At 44.7% G+C, this 26,257-nt stretch overlaps 1 protein-coding gene, 1 long non-coding RNA gene and 1 pseudogene across 2 annotated transcripts; 1 reads left to right on the top strand and 2 right to left on the bottom strand.

Annotated features, from left to right (window-relative positions):
• Nucleotides 1–11,166: 11,166 nt before the first annotated feature.
• Nucleotides 11,167–12,370, bottom strand: LOC104868652 (annotated as a pseudogene).
• Nucleotides 12,371–16,145: 3,775 nt separating this feature from the next.
• Nucleotides 16,146–19,497, bottom strand: LOC117283426. Its single transcript, XR_004514409.1, has 3 exons — nt 19,420–19,497; nt 17,274–17,443; nt 16,146–16,413 (listed from the first exon to the last, which is right to left on the bottom strand). It is a non-coding gene; the product is annotated as an uncharacterized LOC117283426 (long non-coding RNA).
• Nucleotides 19,498–21,954: 2,457 nt separating this feature from the next.
• On the top strand, nt 21,955–24,184 carry Hilpda (hypoxia inducible lipid droplet associated). The gene is made up of 2 exons (XM_010633444.2): nt 21,955–22,132; nt 23,304–24,184. Exon 2 carries the CDS (start codon nt 23,371–23,373, stop codon nt 23,563–23,565), a length of 195 nt encoding a protein of 64 aa, XP_010631746.1. The 5' UTR covers nt 21,955–22,132; nt 23,304–23,370; the 3' UTR covers nt 23,566–24,184.
• Nucleotides 24,185–26,257: the final 2,073 nt, after the last annotated feature.

The raw sequence follows: 26,257 nt of genomic DNA, 5'->3' as shown, positions 1-26,257 counted from the left end.
GACAGCACAGGGAACATCTCGGGATAGAAACATGTGGAGTCTGGGTCTCGGCTGAACCTCACATCTGCAAAGGGTTGGGAATGGTTAGAACTGCTCTTTTCTTTTCTTTTCTTTTTTTTTTTAGTTTTTTGAGACAGGGTCTCACTATGTATTTGAGACTGACCTGGAACTCACTGTGTAGCCCAGGCTGGTCTCAACTCACAGAGATCCTCCTGCCTCAGCCTCCTGAGTGCTGGGATTATAGGCGTGAGCCACCACGCCCAGCTAGAACTGCTCTTTTCAAATCTGCATTTAAGTAAAGTTTTGCTATAACTAAGAACTATTTAAATTGAGTGTACTGGTGCACAGCTGTAATCCCAGGGTTTAGGAGGCTGGGGCAGGAGGATCTCAGTGAGTTCAAGGCCAGCCTGAAGTACACGGCAAGACCCTGTCTCAAAAACAAAATAAAACAGGGCCGGGGATTTAGCTCATCGGTTCAGTGGCCTGCCTCGCAAGCGCAAGGACCTGAGTTCGATCCCTCAGTACCACCAAGAAAAAAACAAAACAAAACAAACAAAAAACAAAAAGAAACAAGAACTGTTTGCTCAGCTCCCCCGACATGTAAAGATCCCTTGCTGTTGTGGTATGTGTATGTGTGTAAGGATATCTGAACACCAGGACAGTCTCATCTCTGCCCCACACTTATCTGATTTGGCCACATCTGCCCAGGCTGTGTCCTATGGAGGAGGGAGCACTGATTTGAGACTTGGTTGTCCAATGTCCTCATTAGGACTTACTTTGGATTCCAGCAGGCTGATGACAGAGTCCTAGCCCAATGTGGGGCTTCTAGCAACCCTTCAGCCACCAGGAGCATGGGTCAGAGGTGAGGCCATGTAGTGAGGTATTGCTGCACCTTGAGAGGCCTACATACTTGCTTTTTGTTTCAGTTGTGAGGATTCAGCCTATGCACTGAGCTACATCCCTGGATCCCTGGCTTTTTTTTTTAAACAGGATCTTGCCAAGTCCAGTGTCTTAGCTACTTTACTCACTGCTGAGACAAAATACCCAATACTCAAAGGAACTATTTATTTGGCTCACAGTTTTTTTTTTTTGGCTCAGTTTGTAGAGGTTTCAGTTAATAATTGACTGGCTCCAACTTAGGGTGGCATGGCTGAGGGACACTGCAGAGGAGAAACAGCTCACGGCAGGGTGTCCAGAGGCAGCAAGACTTTTCTTCCTTCCCTTTACTCCATTCAGGATATATGCCTATCGGTTGGTGCCACTCACACCATGAGTCTTCTGTCTTCAGCAAATCCCTCCACTCACACCCAGAAGTAGGTGTCTACCCCTAATCCGGGTATCACACCCTTAATCCCATATCACACACCCGCGATCCAGTCACTCCCCGAAGCCACACCTGTGAGCGCTTGAGGCTTTGGGGGGATATCTAGATGCAAGCCATAACATCCACTGCATTACCCGTGCTGACTTTGAGCAATCTTCCTGCCTCTACAGATGTGTGCCACCATGCCCAGATGATATTTGCTTTTTAGCTAAAGGTTAAACAGCATTACCACACAGGGCACGTCATGGTTTATTCTATTTAAACTTTTGGAGTGTCCAGATTGTGCAAAACTGGAGGTTGTGAAGGATGTAATAGTAATCCAAGCTCAACAGTCTTGCTGTCTAGTGTCCACACAGTAGCACAACATTGAGGCATGATGTTCTAGGCCAGTCCTGGCACCCACCCCCTTCCCTGTCTCCACCCTGAGTTTCCCAATACAAAACACCAACTTCACTGGGAATGAACATTTGCACTGAGGTATATCCCCAGCCATTTAAAAAAACTTTAATTTTAGGGCCAGGGATTTAGCTCAGTGGTTCCAGCACTTGCCATGCAAGCACAAGGACCTCAGTTGGATCCCCAGTACCAAAACAAAACAAAACAAAACAAACTTTAATTTTAAAACAGATTCTTTAGCCGGGCATGGTGGCACACGCTTGTAATCCCAGCACTTGGGAGGCTGAGGCAGGAGGATCGCTGTGAATTCGAGACCAGCCTGGGCTACATAGTGAGTTCCTGGTCAGTCTCACTACACAGTGAGACCCTGTTTTAAAAACAAAAAACAAGCTGGGCATGGTGGCATACGCCTGTAATCCCAGCACATGGGAGACTGAGGCAGGAGGATCACTGTGAGTTCGAGACCAGCCCGGGCTACATAGTGAGTTTCAGGTCAATCTCAACTACATAGTGAGACCTTGTCTCAAAAAAGAAAGAAGAAAAAAACAAAACAAAACAACCAGATTCTCTATAAGTCACCTAATTGCCCAAACTAGGTTTGAATTTGCAATCCTCCTGCCTCCCAAAGTGCTGAAATTGTGGGTGTATGCCACCACGCCCATATCTCACCAGCTTTAAAATTTTTTTTTTAAATTAGTATCTGGGTATAGTGGCACACACCTATAATCCAGCACTTGAGAGGCTGAAGCAGGAGGAACATCAGTTCAAGGCCAGCCTGAACTATACAACAAGATCCTGTCTTTTTTAAAAAAAGGAAAGTTAGTCAAGACAGAAATTGCTTCAGAGAAGCCTTTGAGCTGGCTGCTCAGTCCTCATTCTGCTGTGACAGGTGCAAGACCCACGTCCCTCCCAGCTTGAGGAAGGACTCAGTCCCAAAGGCTCTCCCTGCTTGGGCCAGGCTTGCTGACCTCATGGGTGTGGACAGAGGCTGAGCTGGAAAGGAACCTTTCACCTCCTTCCTGCCCACTCATCACTGTGGCCACCAAGGTCCCCACAGAGAGCAGGTAAGCACTGCCCAGGACATGCAACATTGGTTGCCCAAAGGCTGACTCATCGCTGGCCCCAGGGCATGGTGCTGGCTCTACCACCCATGGGGTTTGCAAAGGAGCTACCAGCAGGCCTGTCCTCAGTGCCTCCTAGATTGGGGACCATCTCTTCCGTGCCCAGGGCAGTAGTAGACAGGACCCCACAGATGCCTGCCCTAAGGAAGACCTAAGCAGAAGGTGGCCTCCAGGATAATGGGGCAGACATGGTACCCCAAAATCACCCAGCGTGCTCCTGCCCCGCCAGCAGGACTCTGGTTCCATCATGACCCAGCCTTGCCCAGCCTCCATGTCTCATCGGGAAGGTAAAGGACACAACTCATTCTGGCTATGGGCAGCCCAGGACGGTGTCTGGGACAGTCAGCCCCAGGGGGTGGGGCGCTGGCCGGCTCAGGTCGTCCCAGACGCTGGGCCGCTGTGACGGACCCTGCACACTTGCACTGCTTCGGACCCCAACAAGTCCTGGCACCTTTTAGACCTCCCTGGGACAAACAGCATCATGTACACATTTACATTAAGAGTGATACTTCCTCAGATCAATAAGCAGTCACTGCTAAGACGAAAGAATTCGTCCTGAGGAGGGCTCTCTTGCACTTTCAAGAGCCAAGGAATGCCGAGTATGGTGACACGTGCCTGTAATCTCAGCACTTGGGAGGCTGAGGCAGGAGAATCTCGAGTTCCAGGCCAGCCTAGACTACAGATTATACCCTGTCTCAAAGAAGCTAAGGAAAATGACATAATATACATAGGAAACCTAACTACTACAAAAGGGAGAAACTGTCATAAGCAGGTCATCTAGCATCCTAACAGTCTTGAGTCCTGATTTTATCCTTTTCTGACCTGTTACCTGAGGTGACTTCCTTTTCTGAAGCCAGGCCCCTCATTTATACAATGAATGATTTTTTTAAAAATTGGGGGCTCCAGGGTTTTAGCTCAGTGGCACCAAGCCTGCCTCCCAAGCACAAGGTCCTGAGTTCGATCCCCCATACCAAAATAATAAATAAATAAGTAAATATTTAAAAAATAAAATTCTTCTCCTTCTCCTTCTTTTTTTGATACCAAGGATTGAACTCAGGACCCTACGCTTGAGAGGCAGGCACAGCCTCACTGAGCTAAATATTTGGCCCCCAAAATATTTTTTTAGTACTGGGGATTGAACCCAGGCTTTTTGCCCTGAACTTCATCCCCAGCCTTTCCTACTTATTCAATTATTCATTCATTTATGTATTTCTATTTTGAGACAGGCTCTCACGAAGGCAATAGGTTGCCTAGGCTTGCAGTCCTCTTGTCTCAGCCTCCCAGAGTGCAGGGATTACAGGATGATTCTTACTGCCCCTGGGTTTTGGGGTCACTATGTAGATTAAATGACACAAAACAGAATGCTCTTTGGTGGTGCCTGGCACATAGTAGGAGCCCAGTGCCTGCTTTAAGTGCACCTTTCACAGGACAACACTTAGTTCCAAAGGCTGGGGGTGTCAAGCAAAGAGGGAGAGTTGTTCAGGAGGAAGTTTTCATCTGCCACCCAAAGCACACCACAGAGACTACAGCGCGCTTCCAGCTGCCATGGCTGCTCCCTCTCTGGATAAACCATCCCTAACAGAAGGAAGCGGGGACGGAGATGCAGATGGGCTTCTCCACAGTCCAGGAGGCAACTTGGATGTTTCCTTGTTCCCTGCACATAATCAAGGGCTGCTCTGTGTGTGTGTGTGTGTGTGTGTGTGTGTGTGTGTGTGTGTGTGTGTGTGTGTTTAAAATAATACAAAATAGTTTGGGACAGGGTCTCACTATGTATATGGAGTTCAGGCTGGTTTTGAACTCATGGAGATCCTCCTGCCTTGTCTCATGAGAGCAGGGATTATGCGTGTGAACCACTAATTTTTTTTTTTTAATTCTAGAGTGTACAGTTTTCCCTGCCTCTTTGTCCTTATTGACTTATCCAGGCAACTTCTGGAGGTAACAAAAACCTCAGTAGAAGCAGAAAAGATGAGTAAGAGTTCACTAGACGAAAGAAAGAAGAGTCATTTCAAGTCTTGAAGGCAGCACAGGCAGGCTCAGAGCTCTCACATGATGCCATTTTCTGGAGCATCCCACAGCTCTGTGTAGGGAAACAAGGTCAAGCTGCCCTGTGGGGCACAGTAACTTAGCACATGAACTCCATTCTTCTCTTTTTTCTTCTTTTGTAGTATGGGGAAATTTTTTTTTCCTTAGACGGGGTCTTGCTGGGTAGTCCAGGCTGGACTTGAACTCATATATAATCTAGACTGGTGATCCTCCTGCCTCAACTTCCCAAGTGTTGGAATTACAGGCATGTATCACCACACCTGGCTTGTAGTATGGGGAATTGAACCCAGAGACTCGTTTTCACTAGGTAAGCGCTCTATCATTGAGCTACATCCCAGCCCCTTATTTTATTTTACGTTTGAGACAAGTTCTCATTAAATTGCCCTGGCTATCCTTGAACTTTCAAACCTCCTGCCTCAGCCTCCCCAGTAGCTGGGATTACAGGCATGCACCACTATAGTAAAACACACAAATTTATGAGCTACACTGCCTAGCTTTGATTTCCAGCTCTATCACTTAATAATAAATTACCTCATTTCTCTGTGCCTCGGTTTCTCAACTATAAAATAGGATCATAATAGTTCCCACTAGGGTTAATGGGAAGGTTAAATTATATTTACTTTTTTTTTTTTTTTTTTTTTTTTTTTTTTTTTCATTTTTTTTTTTTTTTTTTTTTTTTTTTTACCAGGGATCAAATTTGGGACTTTGCACATGCGAGGCAGGTGGCATCACCACTGAGCTAAATCCCTGGCTGCTAATTATTTATTTGTATGAAATGCCAAGCATATTATTTATTTGAGATAGAGTCTGGCTAAGTCACTAAGTTTCCCAGGCAGGGCTCAAACTTGGGAGCTCCTTGCCCTCCAGGAGTGCAATCCATGCATGCACCACCATGCCCAGCTGGAGACTTTTAAACTGTACCAAAAAGGTATGTGTTTCTTTGAGCGTGCAGGTAGCTGCCCTGGAGCTGTTAAAAGTGTCTGCCTTGGCCTGGGGATGCAGCTCAGGGAAAGAGTACTTGAGTGCAATGCCTAAGCACTACAAAAAGAAAAAAAAAACAACAACAACAAAATGAAAGCAGTTGCCTTTGGAAGAGAGAAGTATGTGAAGAACACAGGACTATAACAATAGTTGAAGAGGTTATTACTGAGATGCAATTCACCTTTTTTTGTTTGTTTGTTTTGGGGGGGTTATTTTTGAGATAGGGTCTCACTATGTAGTTGAGACTGACCTGGAACTCACTATGTAGCCCAGGCTGGTCTCAAACTCACAGCGATCCTCCTGTCTGAGCCTCCCGAGTACTGAGATTACAGGTGTGCACCACCACACTTGGCTGCAATTCACCTTTTTAATAAGTACATCGCTGTGCCGAGTGTATTAGTACACACCATAAACCCAGCACTCAGGAGACTGACGCAGAGGATGGCTGTGAGTTCAAGGCCAGTGTGGGCTACAGAGTGAGATCAAAGACAGCCTGAACTACATAGTGAGACACCTACCTCAAAAGAGAAACAAAGAAAGAAGGAAGGAAGGGAGGGAGGGAGAGGAAATAACCAAAGCTTGGGAGATTGCTGATGCTATAGGTGAATGAACAAGTGTGTTGGATCTCCTAGCTTGACCTGTGCCCACCTTTACTCCCACTTCATTACAGGTTCATAAATGTACATGATGTCTCATAAATACTATTAAGATCAGAGTGAATTCTGGGACAAGCGTGTGGGTTAAGAGCCTCTAAAATGATTCCACATCCTGTTCATCATTCCTGTCAATGCCCTCGAGATTCAGTCAGGGGCACCTGTGTGGAGGTGCCTGGCCTTTAAATTCTGAAAGCCTAATTTACCACCACTACCCCTCTTTTGTTGCTGTTGCTTCTTTGATCCATGTATAGTGCTTTTCTGTCACTGCAGTACCTCTCCCTGTCTATGCCCTGTCTTATGGTGGCACAGACTTTCCTTGAGCACAACTTCCTATGATCTTCAGTAAACATAGCTGCTTACTACTTACTACTAGGTGTGCACATGGCAATTATTTCCTCACTGTTCACAAGAGCCTGGACAGTTACTGGCCTGTCTTATACTTTTCTCATTGCTGAGACAAAATACCCAACACCCAAAGTTAAAGGAGGAAATGTTTATTTCAACTCACAGTTTGGAGAAGTTTCAGTCCATAGATGGCTGGCTCCAAAATAGGGCGGTGTGGCAGAGGGCATCACAGAGGAGAAACAGTCTATGGTGTGGCAGGGCAGGCAGAAAACAGCAAGCAACAGCAGCAGTAGCAGAAGTTGCCTCTATATTCTATCCAGGTGTAAGCTTACTGATTAGTGCCACCCACATCCAGAGTGTGGCACCACAGTCCCAGCCTCACATATCCTAGATCCAGCCACCTCTGAAAAGCCCCACCTATGACTGCACAAGGCACTGGAGAGATAGCTAGTCACAAGCCATAACAAGGTCCATTCCATGGTAACACAACTAGCAAATTTTTCCCAAGGTAATTTATCATTTGAATTACCAAAAGCAATGTGTGAAGGTTCTGATTTCTCAATATCCTTGTCAATACATGTTGTCCAAGTTTTTCTAATTGCCTCTGGGTCTGACAGTCTTTCAGAACTGTCATTAAATCTTGCTTTGGTTTTGTTTGCATTTATTGAGTTTATAATCTTTCTGTGAGGCTCACAGGGTTGGAAAATGAGAGACCCTGCTCTCCATTCTCACTTCAGAATCAGGAAATCATCACCCAGCCATGGTGACACGAGCCTTTGACCCCAGCACTCTGGAAGACTGAGACAGGAGGATCACAAGTTTGAGCCCAGCCTGGGAAATTTAGCAAATTAGGGACATCCTGTCTCAAAATTTAGAAAGGGTTGGGATGTAGCTAAATGGTGGAGTGCCCATGGGTTTGATTTCAGTACCACCATAAGTAAACAAACAAACAAACCCCTTCCTCCTGTGTGGGAGTGTGGCAGTCCTGCTGCCTTGCTGCCACCTGAGACACATTTTATGTCTTTAAATCCCCAGTAAATCACACACTTTGTGCAATCGCAGATCTGTTTCTCCTTTTTCAGATAAGCGGTAAGGCAGCTGTGACTGTTTAGGCCTAGATGCACCCCCCAACACACACCCAAGAGCTTCATGCACTCAAAGGTGGGGTTTTGGAAGGTGATGGGATCCTAGGGTTCGGCTAACTTGCTGTTAGAAGTAGGGGTCTGGTGAAGGGGGAGTCCCTGTGGGCTTGGCCTGGGAGGGTTTCTTTCCCTCCCCAGTGCTTCCCTTGCCTCTCTGCTTCTTGTCTACCAAGACGCAAACAACTTTCCTCTGCCATGCCCCTATGCTATGCCGCCCTGCTTTGGAGCCAGCCAACTACGGACTGGAACATGAGGCAAAATAAGCTTCTCCTCCTTTTAGTTGCCCATGTCAGGTATTTTGTCCCAGTGAAGAGAAGTGATGAGAGCTGCAGGGCCTGGCACGATGATCAGATGATCCAAAGTGGGGAAAGTAGGAAGAAAAATCAGGAAGTACCCAAGGTGAGCTCCCTGCTTTGGAAATAGGAAGGTAACTTTCCTGGGAAGGGGTTAGAGGGTGAGTCCACCCTTTGAGGGAGGAAATCCACTTCTGCAGGTAGACAGCAAGCCTGGGGAGACAGCTGGAGGAAGAGGGCAGTGTCTTCCGCAGAGCATGGCCAGCTCTTGGGGACAGGAGGAAGACTTAAAGGTGGCCCAGCCTGAGAAGAGGGTGAGTGGAAACCTGGGCTTGGATGACAGCCACAGCTTCTCAGTCCTGTTGATATAGGTAAGTTACAGGTAAGTTAGGTAGAAGGATTATGGGTAGTCACACAGCGCTGGGCTCTCGAAGTCAAAGCAGAGGATGAGAACACTTTGAAGCTATGGCTGGAGGAGCATCTGAAGATCAAAGTCACCATGGCCAGATCGGCATGCTACCCTGAGGGGCGAACAGAAGCTGGAGATTACTGGCACCACCCTTTTGGGCTTTCCCATATAGATGGACCATCATCTCATAGGGGCTGGGCCATCCTCTCCTGCCCACTAAGACCAAGACCACTAAGACTAAGACTACAGATTCCCCACCAAGGTTAACACTGTCATCCATACACCTGTTACCCTGGGTCAGTATCACCTAATCGACCATACTCGTGATCTTACTGGGTGAGTATAGTTTTACCCACCCCTGGTGACTCTGCTCTATAAGACTTCCTTTGAGAAGTGGGCTCTCGGACACCCCATTTGGGACCTCTCCTGTCTCTCAGAAGCTATTATTCTACATTCCTATTCCCCAAAACATTTTCCTACTCTTTAACTCACTTGTTCCTTAGAATTCATTCTTCAACTTCGTGGAACATGAGCTCGGCGTATCTGGTAACTAGCATGGTGGGAGTTAAATCTATTCCCCCTACATCACTGTCTGGCAAATAAAAATGTCTTTTCTGGCTGGGTGTAGTGAGCCATGCCTGTAATTCCAGCATTCTGGGAGGCTGAGGCAGGAAGTTTGCAAGTTCGAGTACAGCCTGGGCAATTAGCAACTTATTTTTTAATTTAGCAACTTATTAATAACCCTGTCCCCCCAAATAAATTAAAAATTGGGGCCAGGAATTTAGCTCAGTGGTTCTGGCGAGTGCTTTGCAAGTGCAAAGGTCCAAGTTCAATCCTGGTACCAATAAAAAAAAATTAAAAAATTGGCTGATGGTGTAGCTTAGTGCAAAGGCCCTGGGTTCAATCCCAAGTGCAAAAAAAAAATTTTTTTTTAAGTCTTTTTCTTGGTCTGTTGGGTGAGGTGACTCCATGAATCTAACCACTTCAGTATTGGCTATTGCATTGGGTTGCTGGCCCTTGACCTGTCTTCCAAGGCTGGAATGACCTTGACCTTTGCCTTACCTCTAGGAGCCTCATCCTTAGGAGACAATGGTTCCTTTTCACAGTGCAGCCCTTCTGTGGGAAAGTATGGCCTTTGGGAGTGAGGAGGATGAGATGGTACCCTCTTTTTCTGGTTTAGAAAAAGTATGGGTGCTCAGGCATGAGCTGTTCATTATTTCCTGGGTGATTCACTAATTCAACCAAAGAACCTGAACTTCCTGCAGTAATGAGGCCTCACCCACCTCAGGTACACAAAACCACCAACAATCACATGCTTCTTGACTCAGAGACTTTAAGCAGGAGGCTGTGAAAGCCACATGCCCTGGCCCAGGCACTCTGGGGTTCTAGTGATGTAGGGGGAATAGATATAACTCCCATCATGCTAGTTACCAGATACGCCGAGCTCATGTTCCATGAAGTTGAAGAATGAATTCTAAGGAACAAGTGAGTTAAAGAGTAGGAAAATGTTTTGGGGAATAGGAATGTAGAATAATAGCTTCTGAGAGACAGGAGAGGTCCCAAATGGGGTGTCCGAGAGCCCACTTCTCAAAGGAAGTCTTATAGAGCAGAGTCACCAGGGGTGGGTAAAACTACACTCACCCAGTAAGATCACGAGTATGGTCGATTAGGTGATACTGACCCAGGGTAACAGGTGTATGGATGACAGTGTTAACCTTGGTGGGGAATCTGTAGTCTTAGTCTTAGTGGTCTTGGTCTTAGTGGGCAGGAGAGGATGGCCCAGCCCCTATGAGATGATGGTCCATCTATATGGGAAAGCCCAAAAGGGTGGTGCCAGTAATCTCCAGCTTCTGTTCGCCCCTCAGGGTAGCATGCCGATCTGGCCATGGTGACTTTGATCTTCAGATGCTCCTCCAGCCATAGCTTCAAAGTGTTCTCATCCTCTGCTTTGACTTCGAGAGCCCAGCGCTGTCTGACTACCCATAATCCTTCTACCTAACTTACCTGTCTATATCTCTAGGGGTCATGCAAAGACATCAGCATCTCAAAGCCACTGTGGTCATGTATACACAGAGCTGGGTGCAGAGGTGCACACCTGTAATCCCAGCACTTGTCAGGCTGAGGCAGGAGAACTGCCATGAGTTCAAGGCCAATATCGGTTACACAGTGAGTTCAAGGTCATCCTGACCTATGTAGCAAGACCCTGTCTCAAAGAACAAAACAGAAAGATTTTTTTAAAAAACTAATATAGACAGAGCTGGGGATGTAGCGTAGTGGCGCCACACCTGCCTGGCAAACAAAAAGAATAAAAAATTACAATTCCCAATTACATATGCCAGGCAGTGTAAATATTTTTAGCTCAATATGGGGAGATGGTTGTGGCCTTGATACCAAATGAACGCTTGCTATCTTGTGACCTCCATAGAGAGTAAACATTGCAGCGCCTGTGCAATCCCTCATAGCCCCAGCTCGGTCCTCCCTCTGTGTCGCCTCTTCAAGTTGTACCTGATTTTCGAACCAACTTTTAACTGAACTCATTGAGGAATCAAATGATTTTCCTTTTGTTTCTTGGCCAGGAATTGCTTAATTTTGAAAGTTTTGTGAGAAGACAGGAACAGGACTGGAGGCAAGCATGGAGACGTTTGATTGGGCTCAAGATCATTTTTTTCTTAGTTGGATCTTGAGAGTGCAAGAGGTTTGCCCAGTGCTCTAGGCTGGGGGGCAGCTGAGCCGGATTTGGTGAACCGAAATGGGCAAGTCCAGCCAAGGTGAAGGCAGAGCAGGGTTTGTGCTAGGGCAGACTAAGGAGTTAATATATTAATATATTTTTAAATCTTAAACTTCTGGCAGTAATAACCATCTTAACAGAGGAGATAAATTAATAGGATTTTATTTGCTTCTTTTGGTGCTAGGGATCCAACCAAGACCTTGTACATGTTGGGCAAGTGCTCTACCAGTGAGCTATATCCCATCCGTGATGTTTCAATGGTCCTGGAGAATGAACCTGGAGCCTTCACACTGAACTACATCCCCTTCTCTTATTTTATTTTATTTTTGAGAGGATCTTACTAAGTTGCTCAGGCTGGGCTAGAACTAGTGATCCTCCTGCCTCAGCCTGCCAGAGTATACCACCACACCACACCCCCACCCTTGTAACAATCATTTGTTGTGTGTTTGTCTGTCTGAGAAGGGTCTCATTCTGTGGCCCAGGCTGGCCTGCTATGTAGTTCAGGCTGACCTCCAATTTACAGTGACCCTCCTGCCTCAGCCTCCCGAGTGCTGAGATTATAGGCATTCACTGCTATGCTTAGCCTCTTGTAACAATTTTTAAGAGCATGCTTATCTAGTTAGCTGATAGTGATCCCAGCTGAGGAAACAGGGTTGTTCCTCATGTGGAGTCTCTGTGCTAAAAGCATGGAAACAGCCTAGATGTACGTGGAGGACCATACTATGTGCTCTTCTGGACTTGGATTGTGACAAAATCTTGATCGTTTTTTCCACAGTTAAGCACACTGGAAATAACACTTTTGAGAAGATTGTCAACATTGCTTGCAGATGTGGCACAGTTCTTTAGCCAGAGATCTTTCTGGAACCATTAAAGAGATACTACGGATTGCCCAGTCTGTGGGCTGCAATGTTGATGGCTGGCAGCACCCTCATGAAATCATGGATGACATCAACAATGGTGTGGTGGAGTGCCCAGCTAGTTAAGAAGCATAAAAAATTATTTCAGTAACCCCAGGTGTGGTGACACATGCCTATAATCCCGGCACTCAGGAGGCGAAGGCACAAGGTTCACCAACAGTTCGAGGCCAGCCTAGACTGCATAGGGAGATCCTGTGTCAAAAAAAAGAAAGAAAGTATCTCAATAAAAAGATGATCTGACAACCAAATAGGAAAAAAGAGTATGTTTATCTATTGAGAGGCATATTTTATGACACCAGCAACTGATACACCAACATGGAAAAGAACCAGGGATGGGAGAATTTCTGGGAGCCAGGACACTAAGCTATTTCACCAGCCTTTTAGGACCTGGCGGGCAGAGGGTTCCTGGGAGCAGGGCTTAGGAGAAGTCATCTAGGTCATTTTCATTGAGGCTGCATAAAAAATGGACAAACATCGCTCAAGCGCCGGGAGGTAGCCTGGGCCCCGATCCACCACGGGAAGGAGAGCCACGCCTGCTCCTGACCCAGCCGCCATCGCTCAAGCGCCGGGAAGGTAGCCACCTGGGCACCCCTGAACTCCCATAAGCCCCCCACACACTCTCAGACCTCCTGACTGTGCCAGTCTTTGGACCCACTCTGCAGAGGCAGAGGTGGTCATCAAGGGTATTTTTCTGAGTTCCCAACTTTGAACATCTTTAAAGAAAGGGCGTGGGAAACCTGTAATAGAACACTGCAGAGTTCAACCATTCAGAAGGTTGGGGAACTCAATCTGGGCCTTGCAGCCCGAGGTCAGTCAGCATCATGGGGTTCAGCCATCAGCTAACTGAGATCAGGGGTCTTCCATCCTCGCTCTATCTGAGCCATTAAATGGTAAATACACTATATTGAAAAGTTTGTTCACTGCAGACATGTTCTAGACTGCTTCTTGATTTCAATTTAATTCAAATGATTTAAGGGTGATAGACTAGTGACTACCACAGGTGGTCAGTGTCCAAGTTGTGCTTGATCTTAATGTGTTGCTGATTGTATCAGTTGGGGTAAAGCATTGCCGTTGATTTGATGAGCTGTTTTCTCTGATGTTATGAAAATGAGAATGTCTGTGGGTCGTTAGAGACACAGAAGCTAGGGCGCAACTATATCAGGAAGATTTGGGTGATAATCCAGAGATTAAACCAAGGACAGTCCGACAACAAAAGTAAAAATGAGAAAACACTTAACCAAGACACAAGGACAGACTTCCAGTTTACCAATGGCAAACAGTAGGGCAAATGAGGACAAAAAGGCCAATAGTGAACCACCAGGACTCCCTGGACCCATAGCACAGGAAGTAACAAGACTGATCAATCAGGCTCTGGAAAAATTCAAAACAGAAATAATTTCCCAGATAACCATAGAGATAGTGAGCAAAATGGAAGTTGTGATTCGAGAGACTAGAGCAGAAACTGACAGAAAAAATAGATGAGCTCAGGACCATGATAGAAGCCATGAAGGCCCAGCATAAGAAAGAAATGGAAAAAATAAACACCCAACATAGGAAAGAAATGGAATCCATAAAACAGAATCAAACAGATATCCAGGAGATTAAACACTCTATTGAAAGTGTATGCAACAGAATAAAAGAATGCGAAGATAGGCTCTCAGATATAGAAGATAAGATTGCAGTCAGTGACCATGAAAAGAGAGGTCTCTTAAAAACAGTAAGAGATCATGAGAAATCGATCCAACAACTCCTAGATGATGCAAAGAAGAATAACATAAGACTGATAGGAATACATGAAGTAGCAGGAGAAAATACAAATGACTTAAAAAAGCTGTTTGCAGAATTAATGACAGAAAACTTCCCAAACAGAGGGGAAGAATTTGACATTCAGATAACTGAGGCATATAGGACCCCAACTAGCTACAATAAAAAAAAATCTACACCTAGACATATAATAATCAAGATCCCAGAAACCCAACAGAAGAACAAAATACTACAAGCAGTAAGAGAAAAGAAACAAATCACATACAAAGGAAAGCCCATCAGAATCACAGCAGACTTTTCAACACAAACCCTTGGGGCAAGGAGAGCCTGGAATGAGATATTTCAAGTACTAAAAGAGAACAACCTCCAACCTAGACTGATGTATCCAGCAAAACTCTCTTTCAAAATGGATGGGGAAATAAGACACTTCCACGACAAAGAACACCTGAGAAACTACATGAATACCAAACCAGCACTACAAGCAATTCTAAACAAGATCCTAGAAAAAGACAATGAAGGCAACAACACCATGAGGCCCAACAGAGCAAATCAAATAGGCAAGGCAAGAAATTAAAAGGAGAAGGTGAAAAAGTAAAAAGAGTCAACAAAAGGCCAATAACATGTCAATAATAAGTCAGTACATATCAGTTATAACCAGCAATGTCAATGGCCTCAACTCACCAATCAAGAGAAATAGACTGGCAAAATGGAATAAGAAGCAAAATCCAACAATATGTTGTATACAAGAAACACACCAATTGCAAAAAGAAGCCCATAGACTGAAAGTGAAAAGATACAAAACAATTCTCCATGTGACAGGAGCTCAGAAAAAAACAGGGGTAGCAATCTTATTTGCAGACAAAGTAAATTTCAAACCAAAACTGAATCTAGTATTATTGATGTAGGACAGTACTGTATCATACCTCTATGAATGTAAAATATCTAGTACCTGCTTTATGATACATAGTAGGGACTGTGCTTTATCAGAGCTACATTTAATGATATTACTCTAGAATGTTCTCTTTCCAGATGATGATTAAGAGGCTAATAGAAAAAATGGTGCCAGGTACCACAACAGCAACAGAACTTTGCTGTTGTCTGGATATTATTCTTTTCTTTGTTGTCTGGATATTATTCTTTTCTTTGGTTTTTTTTTTAATGGAATGTGCTGAATGTCTATAATTTTGTTCAGATGATTGCAGAACCTGGAAAAGCAGTTGCTGCTATCGATGCATAACATACTATTATTAGTCTTTTTATATAAATATATATATATATGCATGTATACATACATGCATATATATATATATAAATTGAATTTTGGGAAACTTTAACAGTGCTGCCAACTTTGGAAAGAAGTCACCCCAATTTACTGTGTTGAGTTGGCATTGTACAGAAATGGACAACAATATTGGTCTAGAAATGGTAATTCATTTTTATTTTTTATTTTTTTCCCTTGTGTACAGGGGTAACACATCATACTAAATATGTAAGGTCATATCTATGTGGGTTTGATTACAGAAACTAATAAAATATTCTCTAAATAATGAAAAAAAGAATAAGATAAGACTATAAGAGCGAGAAGCAATTTAAATATGTTCAGGGACCATTTTCATCTCCAGAATTAAGGATTATTTTAATGGTACATCATTGCCTTTTCTCTTTTACTTTCCTTTTTAGTTTTATTTTAGGATTCCCTATTTTTAATATTCGTACAGAGTTTTCTTTAACTGAAATACCGAATAGTTTCTTTGGTGTGAAAAACTATAATAGTACACAGGATCCTAATGAGACAATTAATAATGTCAAATAGGAAGTAAAGGGCTAAAGGTGTAGGGAAAGTGGGAAGGGTGGGGGAAAGGTAATAAGGGAGAGGAAAAAAATATGAGAAACTGAAAAAATGGAAATAAAGTGTTTGTAAATGGGGAGGGGAGAAGGGGTGAAGGGAGGGCAGGGACAAGGGGAAGAAATGAGAATCAAGACCTATTATGTAAAGGTACAGAATCCCAATGATGAATGTAATTGTATTGTATACCTAGATTGTACCAATAAACTCAATAAAAAGAAAAAAAAAATGGACAAACTTTCTCTCCAGGCCTAGTTACAGTAAGGGGGGCAGTCAGGAAAAGGATAAAAAGCATGGGTGTCCTCTTCCCCTCTTTGTCCCTTTCCCAGCAGCAGCTTCTGTCCTTCCTGGCTGGGACAATCTCCTACCCTTCACTAGCCAACCTGGAGCAGAGTTGTGGAGTCGGCCAGCTGGCAAGCAGAAACATCTGGGGGAGAGGTGCAGCCAGCTAGGAGAGAGACAGTGCCCACATGGGCATACATGTGTAAACATGGGGCATGTGGAGGGTGGGCACTGTGATTCTGAATGAAAACAGGACAAAAAACAGAAGACCCACCGCCTCCCAAAGCTGACACCCCACTTCCACCTCCCTGCCAAGATAGCAGATCTCCACCACCTCCAAGTGCCTCGCAGACATTTGCCAAGTAGCATGAAGCTCAATCCAGCCCTGGTCCATGTGCAGCTGCCCAGGGCTCCCATCCTCAGAGCCAACTGTGACAGACCAAACAAGATGACAGAAGTGGGAGGCCCCCTCTAGATGTTAACATTCAGTATTGAGAGCCGGGCGTGGTGGCACACGCCTATAATCCCAGCGCTGGGGAGGCTGAGGCAAGAGGATCACTGTGAGTTCGAGACCAGCCTGGGCTACACAGTGAGTTCCAGGTCAGTCTCACTACAAGTGAGACCCTGTCTCAAAAAAACAAACAAACAAACAAACAAAAAAACCATTCAGTATTCGGAAGGTTTCACAAGAGGAAGAGAGAATTTAGTGGTCGACACAGACTAATCCTAAATGGCTGCATGGACATTATTTGGTGGACAATACAAAGAGTAAATGCTCTTTTCTTTTGGCAATGGGGATTGAACCCAGGACCTGCACATTGAGCTACATCCCTTTTTATTTTTATTTTTTATTTTTAATTCTGAGACAGGGTCTCACTAAACTGTGTAATTGTCCAGGCTAGGCTCAAACTCGTGATCCTCTTGCCTCAGCCTCCTAGAAAGCTGATATTACACACATGTGCCACCATGCCCAACTGAAACTTTCTTAAATCCACTTCTGCAACGATCTGTTTTGATCCTTATTACCTAAAGAGAGCTCTCCAAGGGCATTCATTCGATGAAGAAATTGAGAATTTGCCTCAAACCTTCCCCAAGCTTCCTTGTGCCCATGCTTCCCCAGTCACTGCATTTTCTTCTTTTTATAATACCATTGGTCTTCCACATCCTTGGGTTCCACATTTATTAGATTCAATGAGCTGCAGATTAAAAATATTTAGAAAAAATTCATCTGTACATTTAAGGGCTTTAAAAATTATTCTCTAAAAAATACGGTACAACAACTATTTACCTAGCATTTACCCTGTATTTAAAAAGTACTCAAGTAATCTGTGGTAAGGGGCTAGGGATATATGTATCTCAGTGGTAGGGCACTTACCTAGCACACGCCAGGCCATGGGTTCAATCTGTTACAAATATCTAGAGGTAAAGTATCATAAGTAGTCCAAACATGACACAGTGTTCAGAGAAAATGCTCAAAAGTTACATACAAATACGTAACATTTTATATAAGGTACCTGAACATGTCCGAGTTTGCTATTCCTGGGGGTAGGGGAATCCAGGAACCAATTCCCCAAGAATATCAGCTGTATATGTTCATAATAGAATACCTGAAGCTTGGCAAACTATAAAACTTCAATGATCTGCACATTCTCACGTTAAAACTCTCACAGGCCTTAGACATGGCTGTAACAGGACATTTTCATCATGTTAAGATGTACCCACAAGCCAGGTGTGGCGGCAAATGCCTATAATCCCAGCACTCCAAGAGACCAAGGCAGGACAACCACCATGAGTTTGAGGCCAGCCTGGGATACATAGTGAGTTCAAGGCCAGCCTGAATTATAGAGCAAGATCCTGTTTTAAAGAAATAAAATAAAAGTGTTTTAAATTCAGTATATTTTATTTTCCAGATCTCAAATATTTCTGAGAATTTTTGCAAGTCTAGAGGTTCAGGGCACCGTGCCTATTGTGACTAATAAAGAAAAGGATCCTGAGCCAGGTATGGTGGTGCACGCCTGTGCTCCCAGCACTCAGGAGGCTGAGGCAGGAGGATCACTGTGAGTTTGAGACCAGCCTGGGCTACATAGTGAGTTCCAGGTCAGTCTCAGCTACATAATGAGACCCTGTCTCAAAAAAAAAATAAAATAAAAGAATCCTGGCTTGTGAAAAATAATGTTAATAATTAAAGTCATTCTCATACATAATGAGACCCTGTCTCAAAAAAAAAATAAAATAAAAGAATCCTGGCTTGTGAAAAATAATGTTAATAATTAAGAATGTAAATCCACACTGAGTCCAGTCTCTCTCCCTCCCTCATTTATATTTACACTTAAATGGTTCTTATAGTTTGTTGTTTTATTTTGTTTTGTTTACAGTACTGGGGATGGAACCCAGGGCTTCACAAATCTCATGCTAGGTAAGTGCTCTACCATGAGGCTACATTGCCAGTGCACGTGTATAGGTGGTTTTTGTTGTTGTTTTGTTTTGAGACAGGGTCTCACTATACAGTTCAGGCTGGCCTGAAAATTAGTGATCATCCTGCCTCAGCCTCCTCCATGTTGGGATTACAGGTGTGTACGTCACATTTGCCTCATTTGTTTTTGCTTTGCAGCACTGGGGATTGAACCCTGGGCCTTGAACATGTTAAGTAAGCACTCTGCCACTGAGCTACACCCACAGCCTTGCCCCAAGCTCTTGACCCAATTTCTCCATCCCAATTCATGTATTTGTTTTGCCTTAGTTACACATTTTCACAATGTTACTCAAGCAGTAAATTTAGGAAATGTTAAAAATGTTAGCAAATTTTTCTCTGCAATTGTAAAATTAACAGATACCCAAGGGAGAAAAAAAATTCACTATCCAGAGCACTGTTAAAGTGCTGTTGCCTAAAAAATATTGATAAATAGCTGGGCGTGGTGGAGTACTCCTGTAATCCCAGCACTCAGGAGGCTGAGGCAGGAGGATCCCCGTGAGTTTGACACCTGCCTGGGCTACATATTGAGTTCCAGGTCAGTCTCAACTACATAGTGAGACTCTGTCTCAAACAAAACAAAACAAACAAAAACAAAATGATAAATAGAATTAGTCATTGAACAGCTGTTGCTTTTTTTTCAAAAAAAACTTAAGAAATAGATACAGAAAATGATTCATTCATTAAATATTTGTTCAGTACCTACTATATGCTGGACACTTTTCTAGATTTGGTACACAATAATTCCCAGCACAGCCAAATCCTTCTCAAGGAGCTACATTCTAGTGGGGAAGACAGAGAATCAACAAATAAATATAATATGGTTGATAGTAATCAGCAATATGAAGAAAAAATGAAGCAGATTAAGGGAGATGGAGAGGAAGTCGGGTATTGCTTTCTACAGGGCAATTACCCAGGTCTCCCTGAGAAATGACATGTGATCAGGGTCCAAGAAGAAGTGAGAATGAGCCATTCATTCATCCAGCCATTCATGAGATTTATTGAACAGGTTCCAGACACTGAGGAGCTGCTGTGAATAGAAATTCCCCAGGGTCACGGTTCTCTTCACTGCAGAAACTTTGCTGTGTTCCACCCAGTGGAGCAGACTAAATTGTTCAGGAAGGGAAGGAAAAGAAGGCCTACCCTTAACATCTTGATATGAGTATTTAAAATTCTCAATTTATCAATCTACTTTCCTCCCAAAGAAAAGAACTGCTTCAGTTTTATTTCTGCTCCTTGATCTCATCTTTAGTAGTTTTGTTTTGTTTTTGGTACTGGGGATCAAACTCTGGGCCTCGCACTTGTGAGGCAGGTGGTGAAACCATTGAGCTAAATCCTCAGCCCTCTTTAATCTCATCTTTTTATTTACTTGTTTGTTTGTTTTGTTTTTTGAGACAGGGTCTCACTATGTAGCTGAGACTGACCTGGAACTATGTAGTCCAGGCTGGTCTCAAACTCATAGTGATCCTCCTGCCTCAGCCTCCCAAGTGCTGGGATTACAGGCATGAGCCACCACGTCCAGCCCTCTTTGATGTCATCTTATTTACTGGTTTTCAAGTTCATCTTATTTTTACTTTCCTAGAGTAGTCAATTTTGTTTAGGTTCATACTGGTGTTTGGTTTTTTGAGACAAGGTCTCATTATGTAGTTCAGGCTGGTCTTTAACTCTCCTTGATTTTCCTGCCTGTCTCCCAGGTGCTGGGATTACAGGAGTGCACCAGCACACCTGGCTAGACCTCCACCTCCACCACCTCCACCCCCTCCACCCCCTCCTCCCCCTCCTCCTCTTTTGGGCGGGGCTGTTATAAATAATGCTGCTATAAACATCCGTGTACACTTTTCAGTCTACAAAACTAAGTCTTTATATCACCAAATATATATGTCATTGTTCAAATTTTTTGTGTGCACAGTTTTGTGTGAATTAGTCTTCAATTTTCTTGAATATACTTAGGAGTGGAATTTCCAAATCCTATGGTAACTCTGTTTAATTTTTTGAGAAGCAAACTATTTTCTATAGCAGCTTTACCATTCTACAGTCCCAGCACCAACAGGGGAAGCTTCCATTTTTTTTCTATAGCCTCACCAACACTGTTCCCTTCTGGTTTTGTTTTTATGTTAGCCATCCCAGTGGATGTGAAGAGGTATCTCATATACATTCTATTCTGTGGTTTTTAATACAAACTGCAGCACGGTATACATACTTTACACACTTATGCTCTTAGCTTTTAACAACATAATATGGTGAACATGTCAGTATGCACACACGGTGCAAGCCCCCAAGTCTGGGAGTGAGGCTGTGACTTCCTAGCCCTTTAGTTCAAGCTAAAAGCCTCCTTTAAAACCCTCTGGGGGCCAATGCTCTCTTTAGATGAGGAGAGCGAGGACACAGAAGGTGACGAGACTAGCCCATAGCCTAAAGGAGCTCACCCCAAGACCGGGAGTATTCCACATTCTTTTAAGCAACAGGACAAGCAGGGCATGGCAAGGCACCTCTGTAATCCCATCACTCTGGGAGCGTGAGGCAGGAAGACGACGGCCCGGACAATTTATAGACTTAGTGAGACCTTGTCTTTAAAAAAAAAAGACAAACAGCTTCAGGGAACTTAGCCCAGTGGTGCCGCCACCTGCCTCTCAAGCGTAAGGTCCTGGGGATGCAACGCAGTGTAAAGGTTAATGCCCTGTGTGTGTGTGTGTGTGTGTGTGTGTGTGTTTTGGGCGGCAGGCTCAGAAAATAGAGTTTGAAGTGATGAAAAATGACTTCACCATTCCCGAGAGCTCGGTGGGAAACTAAACCTTAGACTCTGGAAGGGGGGCGGTGGCACCTGAATCTTGGTTCCTCTAAGAAGTCAAATAAAATCCACTCTTCAGGTCCTGAAATGGAGAAAACAAGGGGTGGGGATAGGGGTTTGAAGCCCACTGGTAAATCTGCCCTCCCCCGAGGCCAGCACTCCATCCCTGACAGGGTACAAGGAGCGGGTTCACTCCAGCTGTTTCCTGCCGTCGAGATAGAGGGTAAAGCTGCTTCCTGGCTGCTTCAACGTTTCCTGCAGCAGCAAAAAGCAGACGGAATTAACACACGCGGTAAATCCCACTCCCGACCGCAATGACTCAACCCTAGCCGGAACCGGGTAGAGGGACTTCCAGCAGTTACTTCGCTCTGCGTCCATCCCGACGCCTTCCGCGCAGGGCGGGGCCGCGTACGTGCGTGCCTGCGTGCGCGTGCGGCCCCAGTGCGCGTGCGCGTGCGCCTGCTCCCCGTGGGTGGCGCCGCCGTTTTAAGGGCAGGGACCGGGTCCGCTGCTGGGTCGACGTGGCTGCGTTTTCCGCTGCTGCTACCGTTTGGCTGAGTGTCCTTCCAGTTCCTGCGCGATCTGCAGCGATAGCTAGAACGCCTCTCCCGGATCTTGCCTTTCGAGGTGAGTGGCGCTGGGTTTCTCCGGCCCGAGATCCGGTTTCCCGGCTCCTTAGCCCCCTCTTCCTGACCGCGTGCTGGGCGGGCCTCCTCGGGTTCCCGCGCTGAGACTGGCGCCGGCTGCCTTCCTGCGCGTCCCCAGACAGCCGCCCCAGCTGTTTTCTTTCAGTGTCCTTAGTACAAAATCCCTGTAGCCCGCCCGACGCCCGCTGGAGCTACTGGGCTGCATCCCACGCCCGCTGGTGCTACTGGGCTGCATCCCAGCTATTCCCTTCCAAAGCACCCTGAACATCTTCCTATCGCGGTGCTTGGATTGTGGCACTAATAGCCCGGTGAGGGCAGGGTTCTATCCCTACCACTTCCCAGGATGCCTGACTCTGTAAGTGTTCAGGGTATATTTGTTGAATAAGTGAACTTGATAGATTTGTCTCTCAAAATTACTTTTTGACTTTCAGAAGTTTTATGGTTAACCCGAGTCTGACTGACTGTGGGAGAGATTTCTAGGCAGGTTGCTTTTTCTAGGCATGTTCTTTTTCTGGTTATATTGAGACAGGTTCTCACTGTGTGGTCAAGGCTGGCCTTGAACTCACTGTATAGTCCAGGATAGGCTTGAACTAGCAGCGATCTTCCTGGTTCAGCCACCTCTGCTCTAGGGCATGTTTTTTGTTTGTTTGTTTGGTGTGTGTGGTTTCTTTGTTTGTTTTTTGAGACAGCGTCTGACTATGTAATTGAGACAGGCTGGTCTCAAACTCACAATGATCCTTCTGCCTCAGCCTTCTGAGTGCTGGGATCACATGCTTGCACCACCCCACCCAACTCACCAGGGCATGTTCTTCATGATTCCTCCTTCCTCCCACAAACTGACTGGGCCTCCTCTTAAGGTTCCTGCACAGTAGTAGCACAGAGTTGGTGCATTGCACCTACCCAGAACAGTCTTTAAGAGAAGAAAAAGTTTAAAATAGCGCCTTTGAATTAGTCTGAGAACCAAGTGTGGCCCAGTGGCTATGGAGTTTGTGGTAAACATACTTGGAGATTTTCTGATGGGAGACCATATTTGATCCCTTTCCCTGGCTAGCTGAGCCACTCCTTTGGCTCCTGGGAAGACAAAAGAGGGTTGAGGCTAAATGTGCAAATATCCCCAAAGGCTGTAGATTAACCCCTTCCTCTTTTCTTAGGATCCAGAGGCTCACCAGAAGAAGGCAGCTCTGCTACTCTACAAGGCGCAGCAGCAACCTTTCAGCTATGAAGTATATTTTGAATCTGTACCTGCTGGGTGTGGTGCTCACCCTGCTCTCTGTCTTCGTTAGGCTGATGGAGTCACTGGAGGGATTACTGGAAAACCCATTGCCTGGGAATCCCTGGGCCGTCAGAGGTCATTTAGCCCACACCGAGCTCCCCAAAGGCCTTCCTGAACACCCTTCCAGAGGGGTACAGTAAGACCTCCCTCTGCACCAGCCGCCTTGAAACATTGGCCTCAGTGCGTCCTACCAGGTGGCCCAGCAGGAAAGCTCACGGAACCGGTGTTCCCAGGGAACTGTTAATGAGACCGGTGCTGTCTGTGTGGATGTTCTCTGCCCTGGAAAAAGAGTCTGTTCAATATAGAGGTGTGAGTGGGTTGCCTTTGTCTGTGGGGGATATTTATCCTCTCCTTTTTCCCCAGTGACTCTTGCTTGGCTTTGATGTCCTTGGCACTGTGCCTCTGACTCCTCTGAAATGGGGACTCATGTTGCAACTTCAGCTGTTGGAAGATGGTGGTAGTTTCAACCTTACATCCAAAATATCTGCCAATATCTCCCTTGGGCCCGGATGCCTTATGGCTGCTTTGGTTGGCATGTGTTCAGTCTCCCATGAGAACGCCTCCATGTCTGGATAACAGATGATGTGTATCAGTTGGCTGTGAGGAGGGGGAGGATGGAATATCCATTGTATCATTTCACATTTTAAAAGTCTTCAATACAGTGTGTATGTGTTTGTATATATTGGTCTGAAGGGGACAGTGGGATGACAGCCTGCCTAGGACGTGGATATTATGGTCACCATGTGGCTTAATTTTTCTAATGCAATAAAGTTGAATATATATTTCTACTTTGTGTCATGTTGACTTCTGCTCTTGAAGTTAGTGGTAGAGAAGGATCTCAATTTCTACATCTGAGGTTTAACGTCTTAAAACTTTGGAGAAGGAAAGCTTAAAGTTCTTTAAACATAAACCCTTGAATTTGGGTGTGGGGGCAGTTAAGTTTACAGTCTATCAGCCAGTTGACTGAGCCTAGGCCAAGATGATTATAGTCAGCCCTCCATATCCAGAGCTCGCCACAGATTGAAGTTTTGCTTTTCTTTGTTGGCTGTGCTGAGGATAAAGCCCATGGCTTTGCACATGTTACTTAAGTGCTCTATCACTGAGCTATATCCCCCAACCCTGAAAGTATCTTTAATTGTTCCTTTACTGTTCATGTACAAGCTTGTTCTCATTCCTTCCTAAAGAATATAGTGTAGCAACTATTGATATAGCATTTACATTGTATTAACTATTACAAGTAATATATGATTTAAAGTGTATGAGAGCTTGTGTGCAGGTCATATGGAAATAGTACACCATTTTATATAAGGGACTTGAGCATCCTGGACCTGGTTCTCCAAAAATCCTGAGAGATGACTATGTGACTTTGTCAGATAGTCTCAAAGAAAAAGGCCAGGAATTTAGCTCTGGTTCCGCCACCTGCTTCCTAAGCACAAGGTTCTGAGTTCAATCCCTGGTACCAAAAAGAAAAATAATCCATTCACCCAGCCCCTAACTTTGAGTCTGGGAGAAAGAGAGCAACTAGTCAAGGAGAACTGGCCTTTTTTTTTCTTCTTCTATAGTCTTCATGTCTTTTATGCAGCAGAATGAGTGCTTAATTCTGGTTGTTCTCAAACTGTTTTGCTCTCTAGCCCAGATTTAAGTAGCTTGGTCTACTAAAAAATGGGAGAGTTTTTTGTTTGTTTTTTTTGTATCTACCCCTCCTTTCCCTGCCCCGTGTACACTCTGTTCACTCTGCCTCTGGTAATATACTACCATCTGCTTTTATTTTATTTTGTGGTACTGGGGATCGAACTTGGGTCCTTGTGCTTGCAAGGCAGGCGGCAGAACCACTGAGCTAAATCCCCAGCCCCCATCTGCTTTTATGTAGCATGTGAATGTGATGGGTTTGTGAATTTACTTCCCCCTCGCCCAGTACTGGACTATGTCTCTGGCCCTTTTCTGAGTTTTTTCTTTTATTTAATTTATTATTGTTAGCAATGCTGGGAATTGAACACAAGGCCTTCACACTGAGCTAGAACCCCAGGCAATTATTTATTTTGAGAGAGATTCTTGCTAAATTTGGCCAGGATGAGCTTGAATTTGAGATCTGCCTGCCCTAGCCTCCCAGAGTGCTGGACTTACCATGCCCAGCTCTCCCCAACTCTTTATTTTGAGACAAGGTCTCAGTTACCAGGGTTTCTCTTCAGGATCACATCTGAAACTGGTAGAGAAACTATTGTGCGTTACTCAGAGATTGTTAGATTTGAACTTGATGTTTCTAAATAGAATTCTTGGGTTGTTTTCTTGGGCAAGGGATGAAGGTATGCCAATTGCAGCTGAGTTAATGACTGACTATCCACCAAAGGGCCAGTGGTGGTGGTCACTGGTCTTCCACATTTCTGCCCCCACCTCCTGGGCACTTGATACAGTTGTACAGTGGATCCTCGAGTTACGACCTGATGCAAGCCAAGCCTGAAGATGGCCCTTCCCCTCCTCCCTACTCCCTACTCCCTTTCTCCTCCATAGATTAGATTAGATTAGATTAGATTAATATTGTAGACCCTGGATGGCACAGCCCCAGGAGACAGTTACGTTATGTATCCTTTTCTTTTCCTTTCCTGTGAATGTCCTAATCAGGAAATAATCGTACTATGTTTAGCCTAGGCCATGTAGGCCACATAGTACTCTTTGCTGAACCTTCTCTTCCTGTTTGCCTTCCACTATAAATAAAGAGCGGGTGGGATTACAGGTAGCCATTAGCTCCTGACAAGGCATGGTTCCACCTAGTCCAAACTTTGAACAATAGTCATTGTTTCTTTTTTTTTTTTTTTTTTTTTTTTTTTTTCCCCC

This window comes from Fukomys damarensis, unplaced genomic scaffold (genome assembly GCF_012274545.1).
Source record: "Fukomys damarensis isolate Sample0158 unplaced genomic scaffold, DMR_v1.0_HiC HiC_scaffold_4, whole genome shotgun sequence".
Lineage (NCBI taxonomy): Eukaryota > Metazoa > Chordata > Mammalia > Rodentia > Bathyergidae > Fukomys > Fukomys damarensis.
This window is presented reverse-complemented; position numbering and strand designations above follow the sequence as displayed.

Coding starts and splice junctions, on each gene's coding strand:
- Hilpda (XM_010633444.2), top strand. CDS start 23,371: ATGAAGTATATTTTGAATCTGTACCTGCTGGGTGTGGTGCTCACCCTG.